Source organism: Vidua chalybeata, chromosome 6 (assembly GCF_026979565.1).
Source record: "Vidua chalybeata isolate OUT-0048 chromosome 6, bVidCha1 merged haplotype, whole genome shotgun sequence".
NCBI lineage: Eukaryota > Metazoa > Chordata > Aves > Passeriformes > Viduidae > Vidua > Vidua chalybeata.
The window spans coordinates 59394150-59414903 of NC_071535.1; the positions used below are offsets into that span (position 1 = coordinate 59394150).

Here is a 20754-nt window from a genome sequence, read left to right on the forward strand (position 1 = left end):
AAAATCAAAAAAGTTCATTTTAAAGAACTCCTGCAATGAACAACAGTCTAAGAAGGAGCCAAAGGAAAATTGCTCATTTAAGTGTGTAATGTTAATGATATGGGAATTGTTTGTTTGTTTTCTTTAGGTGCTACAAATCCATATACAGAAGCAAACTACAAGCCTGCTTTTCTATCAGATGATGAATTAAAACATCTTATTCTCAGGGTATGTTCCAACTTTTAATTAAGAGATATTCATATCTGTGACTATAGCCCTCCCAAAGCCCAGCACCAGTATTTTTCTACCTTGTGTATCACCTTAAAAATGTTTTGATTATGGAGGATCATTAAGAAATCTGGAGCCTGCTTCACAGAGTCAGTGAGTTTAATGATGACTAGTATTTCTTAATTTAAGCAGAAAGATTGAAGAGGGGGGATTTAGATGGGAACCATCAGAATCTTCAGTTATTACATGTACAAACCAAAGTCACATGAATTGTTTTCTTGCAGACTTGCTGCCCTGGGTTACCTTGCCAGGATTTTCAGTGTCCAATGATACAATGAGCACCTTTTGATTGAGGTCACTGATGTAACATGACTCAGTGTGTTTGGCTGCCTGCTTTAATAGTGTGGAGAGCTTCTCTCATCACTCAGTTCAGCTCTTCTAGTGGCTGTGTAATTGTTGAAGCACTGCAGTGTCCAGATGCAGCATATGCAGAATTTAATTTCTGCAGCATTGTGACTCTGAAGATACATAACTGGGGCCTATTCCTGCATGCTTGTGTGTGACTAAAAGAGAGGACTTTGCAAATAGGAATTAGTTGCCTCCAGGCACAGAAATAAATATCCAGGTTATGGTTGGTTTCTAAAAGAGGAGCTTTTTTAAGTACAGTTAAAATAACATTTTAATTTGAAGGAATTATTAAACATAATCATAATATTATTGGACAAGACATGGGTTCTTTCTTCTCATAAAATTTATTTTACATTCTGGGCACAATGCCCAGAATCGTGCCAAAAATGTTTGCAGATGCAAAAAAAACCCTTCATTGTAATTTCACATTTTTTCCTGTTGACTCAGTTACCTCTAAATGTTAAGACAGCTCTCCTAGTGTAGAAATTCTACTCTACACAAAGTGCTTTTAAAGGTTATAATGATGCAATGTGGATGTATAACTTGGGATTTGACTTTTCCCCCTCCCGATTAGGCAGCAGATGGATTCCTTTTTGTTGTGGGCTGTGACAGAGGAAAGATACTGTTTGTTTCAGAATCTGTCTTCAAGATTCTCAACTACAGTCAGGTATTCTTTTTCATTTTAAGTACATCAGGTCTTAAAAGATTTGAGAGCTTTTTGATGGTTATGCCTTTAACTAGGGGGTAGGCATGAGAAGAGTCTGTCCTGAAAGCTGAGAGGTGTTGCAAAGAGAGAGAGAGAGCTTTTCTCTGCCATGTCATTAGAGAATATTGTTTCTGGTTTCCATTCAAAGCAAGGAGGTGAAAAGGAACTAAATTTAATGCATTCTGCTCAAGGATTTACCCTCAAGGCTTGCAAAAGCATTACCTAATTGGGAGTGCAAGCAAATATTGACACATCAGTCTGGGGTTCTTCCAGTAGCATCACATGGATTTTTGAACAGTCAACCTGTTCTGGTTTTGCTTGCATGCTTACTGATGGAAACTGGAAAGCAGTTATACCAAAGTCAGGTTTTTAACATATGCTCAACATAAGGCTTAACTTGGACCATGTATTGTGTAAATAATCTTCATTCTTTCTGTCATCTGCACTCCTCATCAAATTTAAACCTGTATTAGCTTCAAAAGTTTTCCTCAGCCAGCCTTTAGTTAGGTATATACTAAATTCATGTGTAAATAATGAAAGAGAACATTTGCAATTAGGATTTTATTTTCATTCAAATGTGTGGTAGAAGAAGCAAGACTGAGTAAAAACCAGAATATTTGGTGGGGGGAAATTGAGCATGCCAATTCTGCAAAACTCTTACTAAAAATGATGACAGAAATTACTGTGTAATGTAGTCATAACTTCAATACACAGAGAAAACTTTCCATCAAATCATAGAATTATAAAATAGCTTGTTTGGAAGGGACCCTTTAAAGGTCATCCAGTCCAAACCCCCTGCAATGAGGCTGGATCTGGATATTTGGTATTCCTTGGTTGCACCTATGTGTAAAAGGATTGTTCATACTGCATGCTAAAACAAAGAAAACATACTGAGCCATTATTTTACTTTTTGACTGAATGTTCAATCTCTACAGAATGATTTGATTGGTCAAAGTTTATTTGATTATCTCCACCCTAAAGACATTGCCAAAGTGAAGGAGCAGCTCTCTTCTTCTGACACCGCGCCACGAGAAAGACTTATAGATGCAAAAAGTGAGTGTTACACCTCTGGGAAAAATGTCATCTAGAGTCACTGCTGCTGGGGCTTTGCCTCGTGTCACAAGTGGGGATGCTGTCTGGATTGTCTCATGCCAAGGAAGTTGTAGCTTAAAGACAGTAAGAAAGAGAAAAAGAAAAAAAAATAGTGTGAAACAGGTTCCTGGAAGCTGTTGGGTTTGGCATGCACTGTGGCACAGAGGCATTACTGGAACTGGCTTCACCTGTGAGGTGTCCTCTCTCTTCCAGGCATCAAAGCTTTAAGTTTTTCCATTAGAACATCTGAAGCATTTGTTCTAATCCATCATTCTGTATCAATCCATAATCCATCCATTCTGTGGTCAGAATACACTCATTATCTTGGTAGTCCTTAGCTGTCAGCCAAGATAGAGGATTCATTTTATTTATCTGCTTGTTTTTTGCTTACTGCCATCAATGACCCAGCCTTTCTCTTTCAGCCTTTCTCTCAGAAGGTTTTTAACTTTGCACTCATTTCTTGCCATGTCCCTTAGCTCTGTTCTACTCTGGTATTTTAAAGTAGTTCTGAATGTCTGCTGCTTTTGGGGTGAGTGGGTGTTTAATTCCCTCTTATAAGAGGAGTCTGCACTGCTTAAGTGGAAGGTGGTATCTCACAACTGCAGATTTCCAGGTCATTAAGTCTCATGCTTGTCAGGAGCAGAAATCTCCTGGATCTCAGCTCACAGAAGCCACCAGCTCAACTTCAGAAACTGAAGCTGAGAGAGATCATTTGAGGGCAGGGAGCCTGGAGGCTTCAGCAGAATCAGCTGAAGTTTTTTTCTGGCTCCTGGTTTCATTGGTTGTCAAGCATGAATATCCAGTGCTGCCTCCTGGTTTTTTGTTGGTTTTGTTTTTTTTTTTTTTTTTGTATGGCTCTGACAAAGTTAGGGCAAAAATAAATACTATGAATTACAGTCTTCCCATCTGCTATGATAGACGGATTGGTAGAATTTCAAGAACTCGTACTGGTGAAGAGTATGAGGATGTATGCACGTATTTATTTTTGTCTTGGCATGAGTAACTCAGCACAGCTTGTACTCACACCACGGTGCAGCAGTTTGGAGGGCATGTGGTGCAGGGCAGCCTGACCTCCTGGACATCACCTCACTCCAGTGGAATTGTAAGGGAGGCACACTTTCCACTAAAATACTAGAATTGCTGGAATTCCTCCTTATGTTAAAAGTCCACAAGGCCTGAGAAGTTTTTGTTCACGTTGACAGCTGCTTGATTTTACATATCCCCATGCAGACATGGTTGGAGCAGATGGTAGGCTGTGGAAAAGTTGCTGTGTGATTTAAATCCTGCACCAGCCTTTGGAGCACTGGCCTTGCTGATACCTGTGCTCCTGATGATGCCATGGAAGCATTCCATGTCTTCCCAGAGCCCTGGTGGAACCAGCACTCTGCTGGTGGCTCAGAGTGATGTCTTTTGGTTGGTTTTCCCACAGAAAAGAATCCTCTGTGAGAATATGATAAAGGTCAGAATTTATTCTTAGGGCATGTCCATGTACACTTATTTCTGCAAGGCAGGAGAGACTTCTGAGACATAACTGGAAGTCTTGGGGATTTGCAGTTCCTGAGTGGGTCCCTGCTACCTTTTTTCCTCCATCTCTCCCTGGAGTGTCACTGGGGCTCTTCTGCTCTCTATGCACATGTGTTTCCTGGGAGGGTGTTGTGATAGAGAAGTGCCAGTCTGAGTGACTGTTTATGGAATTCTGCTCTGGTTGTGGAAAAGTAATGACTCTATTTTTAATGAATCAGAGACATTGCAGTGTTTATCACAGGACTTGTGTGGATTTGTCCAGTCTCTTGCTGATCTTTGCACTCAGAACCCCACGCTCTCGAGCTCGCCTCAGTGTTCTAGCAGCAGAAAGCAGAGTCAGAAGTTGCAGTGTTGGTACTGATGCCTTAAGCAGCTGGAACAGAGGCTAGACAGAGTTAAGGGGAATAAAAAGGGTATTTATTGAAGAGCCTTCAAAGGCCACACCCTGGCAGTACCAGAGCCACAGTTGTGGCTCTTCCCAGATGGCTCCAAGATAGAAGCAAAAGAGGGCTTGGTCACAAGATCTCACTTTTTTATAAGTTTTGGTCCATTAGCATATTGGAGCTAATTGTCCAGTTACAGCCTCAGCCCATGAAGTCCCATCCTTCACGTTTTTTGTCTCTTCAGTCCCCGTTGTTTATGCTCTTGGGCCTGAGATCCAGGTTGGCTGTCCTTGGGTCCCCGGCTAGAAATTGTTTTGTCTCCCTACTCTGTGAAGAGAGCTCACCATCCCCTAATATGAAACCCAGACTCACACCTTCCTATCCCCGTATATGAAAACCCACATCTTACTATCCCCTTATGTGAGACCCAGACCCACACACCAAAGCAGCACAAAATCAAAAAAAAAAAAAGAAAAAATAAAAAGCTAAACCCCAAGGTATCAGTCTGGTCAGCTGGGTCCTGCACCGTCACACACATCAAAACCCCAGAAGCAGGAGATGCAGGGCCCAGTGAGGTTGAAGCAGTGTGGGGTGGGCTCTCTGGGGTGGTTCCCTCTGCAGCTGACCCTCCCTCCCTCGCTGTTTGCCAGCCGGACTCCCGGTCAAGACGGACATCGCGCCCGGGCCCTCGCGGCTCTGCTCCGGAGCACGGCGCTCCTTCTTCTGCAGGATGAAGTGCAACAGGCCCTCCGTCAAGGTAGAAGACAAGGATTTCCCTTCAACCTGCTCCAAGAAGAAAGGTAACCATCATGCCTTTATTGCCAGGGCTGTCGGGGTTTTTTTTTAATGCCGCTCGTTCGCAGTGGTTGAATTTTTTACATTTATTGACGTTTCTTATTAATATTCTGAGCAATGTGTAGGTCTGTTACTTCTTCAAACTCCCTCTCGCCCCCTCCAGTATCTCTTACACACCTGTATTAGCATTTAAAGCCAAATACTCCACTCTGCTTGCTTGAAACTTTTTCAGGCAGCTTGTGCCAACAGCTCTGAGGGGTTATTGCATCATCTTCAGATATTGGTCCATCTTGACCACCTGGCCAATGTCTCCAGTAAAGGGGAGCTGTTCCTTGGTCTCTGCCCAGTGATGTGTGGATGGATATCCAACTCAAAAAAATGAGTGTAATTCTAAGTTCATCTGTGGGTTTGGTATATTCTGAGTACTGGAAACATGGCATTCCTACACCTGGAATATTTGCTTGTAGCATTAGCAGTGTTGGTAGTATTTTCTCCTCTGCAGGCTATTATTCTAGGCATGTTGGAATATATATTTATCCCAAATGTGAAGATTTCTTCTTTGACTAGTGTGAATGATACATTTGGTGTTAGTTGAAGTGAAAAGACAAACAGCAAGAGAGCAGAATAATTTTGGTGCGTTCTTTGGCTACAGCAGCTGCCCCAACTCCCTGTGAGGTTCAGGCTCAGCTTCAGCCTTGGATCCTGCTTTTGTGCTCACTGCTGAGGAAGCCAGTTTGTGTAGTTGGCATAAGCCTTTTACTCCACCTGCCTCTGAAAGTCATCTTCCTTGGAGTTTTCAGGCCTGCTCAGAGCTGAGGAATTCTTTTGGGTACTGACTTTTACTGGCCATTGCAGATCTTCATCACCCCTATGTACAGCTGTCCCCTGTACACCCCAGACACAGTATGTTCTGCCAAACATGGGTTTTGTAGGAGCCTGAGGTTAAGATGAAAGAGGCATCTTATTTATTAATCCACAAATTTCTTCATACATTCCTTTGGGTTATTTGCCTCTGTTGCTGAAATAATAAAATGTGATGCAATTTCTGCTCAAAATTACCGAAAGCAACCTTGGCCTGAGCTATGTGATGTTTCAGCATAAACAGTAGTTTTGCCAAGATAAATTGTTCATTGGATTATCTCAGATTAGCTGCATTACAGCAGGAGCGCTGAAAAATCCCTTAGAATCACAGAGTCATTAAGGCTGGAAAAGTTCTCCAAGATCATTGACTCCCAGCCTTTGACCAAACATCCCCCTGTCAGCCAGACTGTGGCACTGGGTGTTGTCACTTCTTGAACACCTCCAGAGATGGGGACTCCACCCTCCCTGGGCAGCCCCTTCCGATGCTTAGCAATTCTTTCTGTGAAGAAATTCCTCCTGGTGTCCAACCTGAACATCCCCTGATGCAGCTTGAGGCTGTGTCCTCTCATCCTGTCACTGCTTGCCTGGCAGGAGAGGCCGATCCCCACCTGGCTCCACCCTCCTGTCTGGCAGCTTAGAGTGGTGAGGTCTCACCTGAGCCTCCTTTTCTCCAGGCTGAACACCCCCAGCCCCTCCTTAGTGAAGAATATCCTAAACTTCCTTAATAAGAGAGGAGGTGCGTTATTAGCAGAACTGAGTTGAAGTTCTCCAAAAGTGTACCCACGACCTAACTGCTTTCTTGGGTTTTTGTTGGTTTGTTTTTGTTTTGTTTTGTTTTTTGTTTTCTTTTCACAGCAGACCGCAAAAGCTTTTGCACTATTCATAGCACAGGCTACTTAAAAAGCTGGCCTCCAACAAAGATGGGCCTGGATGAAGATAACGAGCCAGATAACGAGGGCTGTAATTTGAGTTGCCTCGTTGCCATCGGGAGGCTCCATCCCCACGTGGTCCCGCAGCCGGCGAACGGCGAGATCCGGGTGAAGCCCACGGAATACGTGTCCCGGCACGCCATCGACGGCAAGTTCGTCTTTGTCGATCAGAGGTGAGAATTCCCCTAGCAGCTTCCACTGTCCAGCACTGCCTCACCAACAGCTTGCCTTGCAGCAGTGTAAATCCCACTGGGAAAAGAAATTGCTGCCCTTTTTAGCTTTTTTTTTACTTGGCTTTTGAGGTGGAGCGCAAAGCTGTTAGTTCAGTGTGGCTGATTAAATTTTTAAAAAAAATCCCCCAAACTTCCAAAAACGTGGCAGAATAAATGCCAGGATCTTCTCTGCCAGTTCATTAGGGGGGTTATGTATGTGTGTCATCTTCAGAAGAAAATGTTTTGAAATTGGACCCCAACTGCTCCCTCTGTTACTTGAAACCTCTTGCAAACACCAGGCAGTTAAGAGACTGCAGAGGCTGGGTTAGGCTTTGCTAGCATGTACACTTACATAACTGTTTACTAGGACATGTTCTGCTGGGTTAATGCTTCTCTCTCTGTGACCCTTTGTGTTTGCAAGAAGGAAAGCTTTTCATAAGGGTTATCTCTTGGAAACGGTTTGAGAACTTATGCCCATGTGGTATCTGCTTTCAAATGTCAATTTATTATCTTAAAGGCTAATTCATTCCTTTTCCAAAAGAAAGGGCTTGAATTTTCTTCAGTAGCTGGCACATGTGACCTGAATCTTCTTTGAAAATTACTGGGTCGTCAAGGGAAAAGTAGGAGGTTGAAGGATGTTAATGGAGAGGTCGTGCTGGGTTGGTTGGAGAGGGGTTGTTTGGTTCCATTCCTTGTCAAGAGGGATTGAGACTGCCCAGATGAGGCTGTTCCAGTTTCCCTGTGGCTTTGGCTCAGCTGCTTGAGACTCAGAAAAGCCCAAGCTCCAAACTCTGACAGAATCTGCCTGCTGGAATTGCTTTCAGGGGAGACTCAGCTGATCCTTAGTGCCCTTTGAGAGAAAGTAGAGGATAGTCATGGGGGGAAGTGAAGTGCAGAAAATATGGGGGGTTTTATGTTATTTATCTGTTTTGGAGTGGTTGGGTTTGTGGGTTTTGGTTAGGTTGGGTGTTTTTGGTTTTAATTTGATAGAAAGCTTTTGAAAATACCAACTCCTGAGTGCTCAGAGCTGGTGCTCACTCTGGGAGCTGTGGGAGCATTTGTAGATTTCTGTTGCTCAGAAAATGCCATTCTGTCTTCTTTACAGACAAGTTTTATTTTCAAAAGACCAGACTTACTCCCCTGATGTGTAGTTTGAAGGCATTTCTAAAATAATGAGACTCAGAAGATGTTGACCCATTGGATTTAAACACATATGCTTTTATTGAATTGCTTTCCAGCTGTTGTTTACAGTCCCTGGGATGTCTATGCTACTTCAAAGGACTTTTTGAAAGGGAATTTATTTAGAAGAAAGCCTCATCTGTAGGCCTGAAGCTGACATCCAATGATCCTTGCTTTGCCTAGAGAATATTTAGGCACCTGTAAAAGTTGAAAACAATTTATTTCCAAGCCAGGTTGTTTTGTTCATATAGACTTGCACTGTTCATTTATCACTTGCCCAAGGAACTCAGGAAAGAAACACTTCCTAAACTCCCTGTGACCCTTTCTGTCTTCATGGATTTCATGGTCCCTGGAGAAGCACAGCTATGGATTAGGTACCAATTAGCTGGGCTGCCACAGCCAGGGAGCTGCTTAACAATGTTCTCTGTTGGAATGGCAGCTACACTGAGCAGAGTTTTAAAAGAGAATCATCTCTCCTCTTACTTATTCAGGCCTTTTAATTGGTTTGCATGCTGAATTTGAGAGTAAAATTAAGTTTATCTATGCAGATGTCATCAGATACAGCTTCAGGATTCAGAGCTGCCTTGTTAAGTGGGAGAAGCGAGCTGAGGAAAAAAGTAAATACAGGATGAAATTCCAGAAGGACACAAACAATTTCCTTCCTTGCACATGGTCAGATACTGAATGCACCCAGTCTGTTGATGTCTGTAATCTGGTGCAGATTCTCCTTTCCACAGCACCTGTTCATCCTGCTGTGAAAAGAAAAGGGTTGGCAAATAACCTGTAGCTGCTCATGCTGGTTGTTCCCCATCTATGTGAGGTATCCCACCACAGCAGTGCTGCTAAAAGCCTTGGAAAAATACTGGAATAAGCTTGACTGGGTTTCCAGCTCTTCCATTTTAAAGATAGGCTTGGTTTTGCTGCTTTGTGGTGCTTTTAGAGATTGTTTTGATGAGTTTTCTTGCAGTTTTAAGTGTCCTGGCATAAGGCTCACCCTACAAAAGTCAGTTTGAATTCTTGTTTCCTTCTCCAAGGCTGAGGGTGTCAATCTCCCTGTCAAGGAGGACTTGAGGTGTCCTCAACTGGTGCTGAATTCTCTTGTGTTTGGGAACGTACAAAAATGCCTCACATTGAAATACTAAGGATTTTGTGCATCAGCTTTTTTCCTTCTGTTCTTATTCATAATTATTAATATGTACTAATGTCTGCATTTTATAATGTTTAATTTGGGCTTTTTTGAGATTAAAGAAGAGGTGTTGACCTACCTGGGTTTGTTCCTTATTGCCCTCCATGCCAATTTGAATTGGAATGGTTTGAAATTGTGACATTTATTTCAGATTCTTCAAGGAACCATCACTTCTCCCAAAGTAATTTTCTTCTAAGAAACACAAAATTCTCTTCTAAGAAAATTCTCTTCTAAGAAAATTCTCTTCTAAGAAAATTTTCTTCTAGGAAAATTCTTCTAAGAATTCTAAGAATTTTCTTCTAAGTACAAAATCCAAGTTGATTTTGGTGTGGTGTTGTTCTGTCCCACTCCTGAGTTCTCCAATCCTTTCATGTCAGTTGTGCAGTGGCACTTTGTGCAGAAAGCTTCGTGTTACCTTGTGGCTGCTACAAGGCAGCTTTTTTCAGGCTTAAATTCCCAAAATTACAGCAAATCTTCAAAGCTATTTAGAAAGTCTTACATCTCCTCTGGTGATGGTAGGTCAAATGTAATACCTGAGGGCTCTGGGTGTTAGGTACTTTTTTAATTACCTGAGAATTAAAAATAGTATTCTTAAGGAATTTTTTTTACCTTCTAAGCTGAAAATTCCTTTCTGCATTTACTTGAGCCTTACCCAGCCTTAGTGTGAGCTTTAGGAATCTCTGACTAATACTTCAGCTTGAAAAGATTTATTTTTTTCCTTTATTTTCTTCCTCTCCCTGCCTTCCCCAGGGCAACAGCTATCCTGGCATACTTACCCCAGGAACTTCTAGGTACTTCGTGTTATGAATATTTTCATCAAGATGATATAGCACATCTTGCAGAATGTCACAGACAAGGTACAGTTCTTAATCATTCAGGAAAGAAATTTTGTTCAAAATATTGGGAACAGTTGTTGTGCATTAAGGAAACCAAACAGACTTGAAAAGATTTGGGTATTGCTGTTTGCAAATGCTGTAGGCAAGAGCATTGTGCTGTATGTGCCAAACACTGAGATTATCTTAGACTTGCATGGATTTGTAGGGAATATTTGAGGTTCAGGATGGGTCAGGGGGATGAGGGAGAAATAGCATTTTTCCTGAGGGATGTGGGGAGGAATTAACTGGGTTTTCCCTGATAAGAGCTCTATTTATGTTGTGGTGCCTGCTGGACACAAATGACTTGCTTTCTGCCTGTCTTCAGTTTTGCAGACAAGAGAAAAAATTACAACTAATTGCTACAAGTTTAAAATAAAAGATGGCTCTTTTATTACGTTGCGGAGTCGCTGGTTCAGTTTCATGAACCCTTGGACCAAAGAAGTAGAATACATTGTCTCCACAAACACAGTCGTTTCGTAAGTGCTTTTCCCTCAGCAGGTGCCTGGGAATGCCCATTGCTTTGCCTTTTTCTCATGTGAGATTTGACCTAAATATGTGCACACCTTCTGTGTGACAACTGGTGTGTTCTCCAGACAACACCCCAAGGAAAAGTGGTTTAGTTTAAAAATTGCAGTGATTTAATTTCTGGTTGTTAAAGCTTGCAGAAAATGAAATATTTTCTTTCTTTGGGAAAAGCTGGGATTTGGTCTTTGTAGGAACTTAAGGGACATGCATTTCTTTGCCTTGGCAGGTATTTCCCCCACCCTTTTCCTTTCTCTTGGGGTGACTTCTCAGCAGAATAGTTGCTGTTGAGGAGTTCTGTGCTGAGAAATTGTTGGGGTCCTGCACTGCACACTTTGAGGTGGTTGATTTCTGTTGTTTATCCAGCCCTGCTGTCAGTCACAGGGGTGACACTGCTGAGACTCTGGCAGCATAACTTGGGTCCTAATCACTGGTAGGGTTTTCTACCTGTAGGGTTTTCTGTCCCTGATTTTTCTCATCCTTGCACTCCACAGCACCACGGTCCTGGACAGCGGGGACGCGGCCTTTCCCCAGCTGGCAGCGTCCCCACACAGCATGGACAGCGTGCTCCAGGCTGGAGAAGGTAACTCCTGTGCTCAGGCATCACTGGCTCTCCTGCCTTGGGAGCAGCTCATCCTGCCTGCACACATTTGCTGCCCTTCTGCACTGACATTTGTTAATATCCTAAGGAAAATGAGGTTTAGCTTTGGGTCTGAGCCACACCTGCTGAGGGTTGCTGTTGTTAAATATGCATTTCCAGAAGCATTATCCATTCTGGATAAGCAATGCTGAGGCCTTTCCTGCCCTCTCAGTGTGGGATTTACTCTGCTTGGAGTATATCAGCCTCTTTCCAGGTGCTCCTCCCAAGTGTAGTCCTTTGGGAGTGCAAGTGGAGGTGTTCTTTCCAGCCTCCCAGGTGCTGTGCAAGTGTGAAATCACATTACAGTAACAGCTCCTAACTGGTCAGACCTCACTTTTCCCTTCACCTTTAGATTCCTGCAGTTACCTGCAGGGGCTTTATTTGCAGTCATCAGGTACCTTGGGTTTATCTCATATTGAATAGAATATGCACTGGCAAGTTCTTCACACCAAGCAGACAACAAACATGTTTGGAGAAGAAAGAGCCTGTTTGGGCACAGAGTAGGGCAGGTCTGAAAAGGCCATGCTGGACCAGCTCTGGACAAAAGGTAGCACCAGATGCTCAATTCTGAAAGAGAACAGCCAGATTCTAAGAGCTGGGGTCTGTCCTGTCCCTGCTGGGACATCTGAGACCCAGCACAGCTCAGTGCAAGCCAGAGTTTTCATCCATTTGAAGTCACTCACCAGTTGGTGGAACTGTCAATAAATCCTGTTCAGAAGATCCTGCAGCCACTCAAAGCCTAAACACAGTTGCCCTGTGGAGGAAGTTTGCAAGCTTTTCTCTGACCTTAAAATTTCTGCTCATTTCAGGTGGCCCCAAAAGGACTCATCCCACTGTGCCTGGAATTCCAGGTGGAACAAGAGCTGGGGCAGGTAAAATAGGGAGGATGATTGCTGAAGAAATCATGGAGATTCACAGGTGAGAGAAAATGGTGTGAAGTTATGCTGTTTTATTACTGTTCTTTAAGAGGAGTTAGACTTCCTTAATTTCCTCTGAAAGAACAATTAATTCAAGCTGAATAAGGAATGATCCCACTGTACTTCTGAGACAGCTACAGATTCCTGTTCAGCATCCCTGAGGCAGTCAGCCCCCACAGGGAAAGCATGAAGTTCCAACCTTCCAGCTTCCTGCTGCAAAAGACTGTAAAGAAATGTATTGGCATTTCTTTGCAGTGGTGATGATGATGGCCTGTTTACCAGAAACAGGAGTTTAAAAGAGCAGCTACCTAGAAACAAATCCATCCCAGACTGTTCTTTTCCCAGTGACTTGAGGCTGTGAGTGGCACAACCTCCAAATGCCAAAGCTATTGACTGTGTGCCAAAACAGCAATGTTTGTTTTTGTGCACTCCATTCGCTCAGATGCTTTTGGAGTTGTTAGATGTGCATGATGAGCTTTGCAGTTCCCCTGCAGCTCCTGGAGCAAGGACACAATGCTGGGGCCTTCCCATGGCAGTCAGGATGTGGGGCTGGGTCAAGCACAGGGTCACTATGGGACTGTGGGGATCCACAGCTGCTTCTTGTGTTCTCACCTGTGTGAGCAGCTGCTTTCCACGGGTACCACTTCATTTCTGTTGGCTAAAAATCCCCTGCTCCTCACTGATTTCCTCTTGGGAGCTGTGTTCCCTTTCCTATAAAAGGGGTCTCACCCAGCAGATGTTTGGTGGTAGCAATTTAAGCAGACTGAGCTGCAGTCCAGGAACACATTCAGTCTGTTTCCCATTGTTTTGTTCTTGCTGCAGGCAGGAGACTCCCTCTGTCCTCACTTCAGGCAGCAGCAGACCTGTCCCTAAGGCTTCATTCCTCTCTGTAGGAATAGGAAAAAAGGGAAAGAGGAAAAGAAAAACATGGTTGAATCATTACTTTGAAGCTTAACCATCTCTTTTAGTAGCTGTAAAACATTTAATTAGCCCAAGTGAGTGTAGTAGTGCAGTTACCACCCATGTTTGCATTTCAGTTCGGACCCTGGGTTAGTTCCAGTCCTTTTTCAGCATCTGTTACTATTTTCCAAAGCTGCCTTCTGTTCAGCTTTCCCAGGGGAACTCTGCCAAGGAGAAGAATCCCATTTCCATTGCTTTTCTCTGTAACTACCCCTCCTCCCTTTAGTCTGGAGATTCATTGGTCCTGTAGTCAATACCTGATTCATTATTAACGATGTTTGATCAAGCTATGGAAAATGGAAGTGAACAATGTGGCTTTGAGCAGTTACAAACAATCCAGTGTCCAGTGGACTTCTGTAGCAGGAGCTCACTGGAGGAGTCTGGGTTACTGTGACTGAGGCAGCTGGAACTCTTAGCTGGTGGAAATTGAAGTAAAATACTCAAAAATGAGGCTTTCCTTGGCAGCCCTTAGGGACCCCTTAGGACCTTTTCCTTCTGACTCTGTGAAGGCTGTCCAGGAAGAAAACAGGGAGCAGGTAAAGCTTGCAGATCAAGCAGGCTGGATTTACACAGGACCATTGGTCTGGCTGCAAATAACAGCATTGCTGCTCCTGCTGGTGTGAGGAACACTGAAAAGGGGAGATTACAAAAATGAAGCCTCATTCTTTTTAGCACCTTATGGGACTTGATACTGAGGTCAGCATTTAAAACTCCAGGTCTCTGAGTTGCTTGTAAATGCATGCCCTGCTTTATGCATGTTTTAGGATAAGAGGATCATCACCTTCCAGCTGTGGCTCAAGTCCCCTGAACATCACCAGCACCCCCCCACCCGACACATCCTCGCCAGGAGGGAAGAAGGTAAGAACAAGCATCCCCACAGGCAGGGCAGGGGATGTGGGACTGTGCTCAGGAAACAGCTCCTGGCTGCTGGGCTGGCAAAGGGGCTGAGCTAAAGCACTGAGGTGGTCACACCCCTTGTACAGCACTGCCTGAAGGGCAGCCAGCAGTAAATCCCAAACTCCAGCAGTGTTTGACACTCACCTGCCCTTTAGGTTGGATGTTTTCAGCAGAGCTGCAAGGAACAGCTCTCCTCACATCCCTCCAAAAACTCTCTGACACCCCGTGCTGGTGAACGCTGGCAGTGCTGGCACTGAGCTCTGGCTGTGCTCCAGTGAATCCCACCAGTGTTCCTGGGCTCAAACCAGCACAACTGGGTGCTTGCCTGGGCACTCAGAGGTTATTTTCAAGTCAAGGCCGTGCACCTGCCCTGCTCTGAGATTGCTTGAGTAGCACTCAGGTGCCATTACCAGCACTGAGCTACCTGAACTCTTGTCCTGGCTCCTTCCAGCCATTCTAAATGCTTATGGAAGTTTTATCCTAAGCAAGAACACTTACCCAGATCCTTATGCACTGCTTCAGACTTACTTAACCTTTTTTGCTCAGAAATGATGACTTGCTTGTAAGAATTGCTTGTACTGGAACAGACAGTAAATGTTTCTGTCTATGCCCAGCTCTCTTTGTTCTTGAAATAAAACTCCAGGTTGGAACAGAGTTACAATTCTGATAATAGTTATTCTTTCTTCTTCTGCCCTACAGTATTCAACATATCCACAGAACAGGGGCTGCTGGCATGGTATAAAGGAAAATGCAGGTGGAGAATTGGGGGTTTTCAGTACCCCCTTGATATTTCTCCTTATTTTGAAGATTGTTTGTTATAAACCACAGGGTTATTTTGAGAAGTCCATCTACCCTATATTGAAAATTCCAGTATAGGACAGTTTAAGACTTAATGCACCATTTCATGCTGCTTTAGAGCTTCTGTTTTGTCTTTCAAGATCTTGAATGGTGGCACTCCAGACATTTCTTCAGCTGGGCTGCTGTCTGGGCAAATCCAGGATAATTCTGGGTACCCGTATTCCGACAACTCCTCTATCCTGGGTAAGTGAAGTCACACATGAACACCCTCAGTACCAGCTGAACACACATGCACACTGCAACACGACAGTTGGTTTTAGCAGTAATTTGCTTTCACCATCTGCAGGCTCCAGCTGAGGCACAAAGCACTCCAAAGAGGCACCTGGCAGCCTGTTTTATAAACTTAATACTGGAATTTCCTTAGGTAGTGCTTGGAGGCCTCTTTTCCTGGGTTGGTGTGAAGTAGCTCAGCTGCTCCCCAGATGCTGCTACAGCGTTGTGCGTGCACTCTGGCACTCAGGTCGTCCCTGTGGGGTGTGTCCCTTGCTGAGGAGTGACCCAGCGTCCCTCCTCTGCCACCCAGCTGTCCCTGGCCCCAGCTGAGCCATTGCAGCACGCTGGCAGCGAGGGGAGCAGCCCCCTGAGGTGCCGGCCGTGCTGTGTTCCTGCAGGGGAGAACTCCCACATCGGCATGGACATGATCGACACGGAGCAGGGCTCCAGCAGCCCCAGCAACGACGAGGCGGCCATGGCGGTCATCATGAGCCTGCTGGAGGCCGACGCGGGGCTCGGCGGCCCCGTGGACTTCAGCGACCTGCCCTGGCCCCTGTGAGTGACCCAGCACCAGCGTCCAAGTGCATTTACTGGTGGAGCTCTGCAGCCTGTGAAACTCGTGGGACTGAGAGGCTTTTATGTGGGAACTTCATAAAAGCGGTGTCAGAATGCAACTCATCCTACCATGTGTAACTTCAGACAAAGTGGAATAACCTGCTACAGTGTTCTGTGTTGATTTGGTTAGCTGTGTATAGCTTGCAATACTTGTATATTTTGGATTCTGTTGTTTGAAATTTTTTTTAAATCACTGTGCAACTCACTGGCATCAGTGGTAGCTTTTATATGCAAATGACCATTTCAGATGTATGGTGTGTTTTTACACTGCAAAACGGTCCCCATGTGGATATTTCTTATACTAATTGTACCATAAAGCTGTTTATTCTTTCTTGTAAGAATCCTTTACTATAAATATTGTTAAAGTGTAATGTATTAGACAGTTAAATATTTTTAAAATAAATGTTTCCCTTGTTCTAAGATGGAGCATTTACTTTGATAAATAAATTTGATAAAACCCTGCTGAAGGTGCATGCTAGAAGCACTTGGTATTTATCATTTCTTTAGCCTTGGGGGAAAAGGGAGGAAAGCCAGTGCCTTACCTACACTTACACGACTTTGTCACGACAATATTCCCAGAGAAGTTACTGTTACTTACTCCTAGATCCAGGTTTAGCCTGAGAAAAGCACAAGAGGTAGGTGTGTTGAAATAGTCTGATTTATCTTAAAGAAATACTTGTTTTTCACTTAATATTGACCATCCTTCCCCTGAGGAAAGAAAAGCAACTAATTGCAAAATTCATAATCTGCAGATAATTCAAGCCCATTAAAATAATGGAAACTTTATTTGCATGAAAAACTTGTTTACAATCATTAATAAATGAAGAATGAATCATTTGCATTTTCCTATTTCATGACACTTATGAAAAATGTATTAAATAAATATTTGTGAACAGCTTAAGGTAAGGCAAAATTTAAGATAAAGCCCCTGTCCGTTGTTCACAATTTTTGAACATGGCTCACGCTGCAAACAAGTGAAAAAATTCACTAAAGAACTTGAACAAGATGTTACATGGGTTATTGAATCACGTCCTCAATCCAAAAACCCAAGAGTAAGTAGTTTTGTGCTCAACCATATACAATAACTTTAAAAGGGTCAATCTATTCAGAGCAAAACTATGTACAGTTAATACCTTTGATAGAAGCACTTTGTTAGTATTGTGCAATACATTTATAAAAAATGGCTTCAAATTCCATTTCTCAACCATTTGTAAAGTGCTACTATCAATTCCCACTCTGCTTCCTAACCCCGTGCCACGACAGCGCTGCGGGGCCGCGGAGCGGGGCCAGGCCAGCTCACGAGTCACCAACGTCACAAACCTACTGGTAAACACAGACACGAACGTCACCGAGCCCAGCAGCCGGAGCCGCGCTCCTCCCAGAGCAACCAGGCACCCCCCGGGGCCGTGCCAGGTCCTAAACACCGGAACACAATGGAGAAACTGGCATTGCAGTGTGGTATGAGCTGGGCACAGTCACTGTAGGAGCATGCTTGTGGTGGGGCAGCGCGATCAGAGCGGGGGGTTCTGGCCCTCGGCCTCCAGCTCGCTGCTGCCAGGGGCGGGGTGCATGGGCAGGATGTCCAGCTCGTCCACCTGCGGCGTGGGGTGCATCACCACCAGCTGGTCCTGCGGGATGTCTGCTGCTGCCGCCGCCAGGTTGGTGATGGATTTGCTCTTCACGCACTGGAAGTCAACGTGCCGGCTCTTCCCCTCCTCCTTCTCCCACGACATGCGGATGAACGGCCTCTGCACGTAGTTGTAGATCACCTCCGGCCTCCCGCCCGGCCGCTTCTTCACCTTCTCCTTGTACGTGGGGTAACCTGGCAAAGGCAGGAGCACAGCAACATTGGCACTGACTGTACAGAGCACAGCAACATCAGCACTGACTGCACAGAGCACAGCAACATCGGCACTGACTGCACAGAGCACAGCAACATCGGCACTGACTGTACAGAGCACAGCAACATCGGCACTGACTGTACAGAGCACAACATCTGTACTGACTGTACAGAGCACAGCAACATCAGCCCTGACTGTACAGAGCACAGCAACATCTGCACTGACTGTACAGAGCACAGCAACATCGGCACTGACTGTACAGAGCACAGCAACATCAGCACTGACTGTACAGAGCACAGCAACATCAGCACTGACTGTACAGAGCACAGCAACATCAGCCCTGACTGTACAGAGCACAGCAACATCAGCCCTGACTGTACAGAGCACAACATCAGCACTGACTGCACAGAGCACAGCAACATCAGCACTGACTGTACAGAGCACAGCAACATCTGCACTGACTGTACAGAGCACAGCAACATCGGCCCTGCCCTACAGAGCACAGCAACATCTGCACTGACTGCACAGAGCACAGCAACATCAGCCCTGACTGTACAGAGCACAGCAACATCTGCACTGACTGTACAGAGCACAGCAACATCAGCACTGACTGTACAGAGCACAGCAACATCAGCCCTGACTGTACAGAGCACAACATCTGCACTGACTGCACAGAGCACAGCACCCACTGGCACTGCCAGTGCAGATGGTTGTGCTGTGTTTGAGTCACCTCTCCCTGTGCCCCAACAGTAATGTCCATTTTACACATTACTGTAGGGCAGCAGCAGTTTGGTGCCACAGCTGTTCCTTGTCAAACCAAGAAATGCCAGCAGAAATAATCTGCTATTTAGCCAGCATTACAGGCAGGGCCAGTTCTTGTTTAGCTAGAGAAGGCTGCCACCTTGTTCAGCTGAAATCAGTTATTTTAGAGCTCACCAGTTAAAAGCATTTGCTTTTTCTTGGCAAATTACAAACGTAACTATGACAACTTGGTGAGTGAATGATAGAAATCCTGCTAATTATAAAGGCTGGATTCTAAAATATCTGGGTCAGCAATCACAAGAAAAATATAATGCAAAGAAACCCAGTTCTTACATTCATGATAAAAATCAGATTACTCAGTGAGATATTACAGAGCAGCCTCCTAACTTACATTAAAGTATTTATTTGCACTTCACTGATCCACTGGACAGTTTTGTACTTCCTGAAAGAAAATGTCTGCCTGCCACTTAACATGACATTTTTCATTTCACACCCTTGAAAGGATACCAGCCCAAGAACACAATATCCAAAGCTGTACAAATGCCTTGTTACTTCAAACAAAGCACAGAGAAGATTTTGTGTGGAAAGTCAAGGGCACAGGGCATGAGATGCAAGTCATGAAGGCAGTAGAAAGTACCTAAGGTGCCTGCACAGAGCCCAGCAGCCAGACACAGCTTGGACACCAGTCTGGAGCCCATAGTCAGGTGTTCTAGCTGGGTACCATTCCCTCTGGCCATTCTGTCACCCAGCCTCAGCAGGAAAGACAACACTGACCCCTTGCTTTTCCATCTACAGAGAAAGCCATACAGCAGAGAAGTGTTGTGGGAATCCAGGGCATCCCTCTGGCTGCCCTGGAAGGTCTGGAACTGTGGCAGGGGGTCAGAAGCCCCCCCTGTACCGAGCCCTGAGAGACACTGTCTCTGATCTCTGTCCATGGAAAAGAGTTTTCAGTCTTACAGGATGAATTACAAGCTCTGAGTGTTTGATATAAGTAGCAATTGGTGTGGCACGGATGCAAAAGTAGAATTTTAGGATTCTAGATAAGGGGTTCAAAGGGGACAAGATGGAGGAAATTGGGCGTGCCTTGTCCTTTTTCTTCTTCCTCATGCCCTCCATGTTTCACTGTGGTGTTGGCATTTTTCTATTGGTTTGGGCTGGGCACACACTGTTCAACATGGGTGATGGATATTGGCACGTTATTGTAAATGTAACACATTTCTAGTCTAGAATGTTTGTAACATCACACTGAGGGGCAGAGCCCCACACACTGTCCTGCAGGACAGACCTGCTGCAGGTCAGAGAGAAAATATTGTAGATAAGAAAGAATAAACAACCTTGAAAACCAGCACAGATGAATTACAAATCCTTCTTTGGCAGCAGGGCTGAAAGACAGAGACTTCTACAATCTCGGGAGCATTTAAATATCTCAGATCCCAACAAAGTGCAGCAGATCCTGAAGGCCAAAGAGGGAGAGCACAAGCAAAGCTTCCCTTACCTTCAATGCCCAGTCGGATCTTCTTGAGCCCCCTTTCCTTCAGAACTGATTTGGCCACGTCTCTGTTTTCAATGTATTTGAAGAATCTATACAACTTTGTGCTGTAAATAACTAAAAATACATTTTAATGAGAAAAAATTCCCTGTATGCAAATATTAACCTTCTAGCCTTAAAACACAAAAGTTTATCTTTTCCACTGTTTTGCTTTACTCCAGTATTTTTATTTCAGAAGAGGGGGAGAAACTCAAGAACTCTAGAGAAAAACACTGAAGATACTGGGGAATGGGTTGGGTGCACATCTTGCAGGACAAGATGTACATGGACAGTACAGTCCATTTACAGGTGCTTAAACTCATCATCCACACAACTAAAATACTCCAAAAATAGTAGCACTTGTTTTTTTCTCAAAAAAAACTCTAGTTGTTCTCCCACAGTAATGACTCCTACCCATTTCCTTCCTCAAGCTCTTTCTACAGAAGTATTTTCTTCCCCCTCACTGGCTGACAATACCTTAATAATAAAAATTAGCTTCTCTTTTTAATTACATTTGAACATAACAAGTAACATATGCTTCTGTGAAACAAAATATTATTAAGCAGAGCTACTCAAACTAAGAGGTTTATTTCTGTACAACAACTTTAAATCAGCACATTCACTGCTACCTCTACCACGGCTTA

The 20754-nt window shown here is 44.3% G+C and overlaps 2 protein-coding genes across 16 annotated transcripts in view; one reads left to right on the forward strand and one right to left on the reverse strand.

Annotated features, from left to right (window-relative positions):
• Positions 1–16460, forward strand: part of BMAL1 (basic helix-loop-helix ARNT like 1) — a 48716-nt gene extending 32256 nt beyond the window's left edge. For 7 of the 9 annotated variants that reach the window (XM_053944404.1, XM_053944403.1, XM_053944402.1 and 4 more), the window contains 12 exons: positions 128–207; positions 1190–1282; positions 2257–2374; positions 4971–5120; positions 6832–7078; positions 10233–10339; positions 10683–10833; positions 11374–11462; positions 12329–12437; positions 14161–14254; positions 15232–15334; positions 15763–16460. In XM_053944404.1, the coding sequence (XP_053800379.1) occupies positions 128–207; positions 1190–1282; positions 2257–2374; positions 4971–5120; positions 6832–7078; positions 10233–10339; positions 10683–10833; positions 11374–11462; positions 12329–12437; positions 14161–14254; positions 15232–15334; positions 15763–15923 (1502 nt within the window). In that variant the 3' untranslated portion in view covers positions 15924–16460. The remainder of the gene's footprint in view (positions 1–127; positions 208–1189; positions 1283–2256; positions 2375–4970; positions 5121–6831; positions 7079–10232; positions 10340–10682; positions 10834–11373; positions 11463–12328; positions 12438–14160; positions 14255–15231; positions 15335–15762) is intronic. The other 2 variants (XM_053944407.1, XM_053944409.1) reach the window with 1 other exon arrangement.
• A 285-nt stretch (positions 16461–16745) lies between these two features.
• BTBD10 (BTB domain containing 10) overlaps positions 16746–20754 on the reverse strand; it is a 29669-nt gene continuing 25660 nt past the window's right edge. For all 7 annotated transcript variants that reach the window (XM_053944418.1, XM_053944417.1, XM_053944416.1 and 4 more), the window contains 2 exons: positions 20078–20188; positions 16746–17801 (listed from right to left, as the gene is read on the reverse strand). In XM_053944418.1, coding sequence (XP_053800393.1) covers positions 17491–17801; positions 20078–20188 — 422 coding nt within the window. In that variant the 3' untranslated portion in view covers positions 16746–17490. The remainder of the gene's footprint in view (positions 17802–20077; positions 20189–20754) is intronic.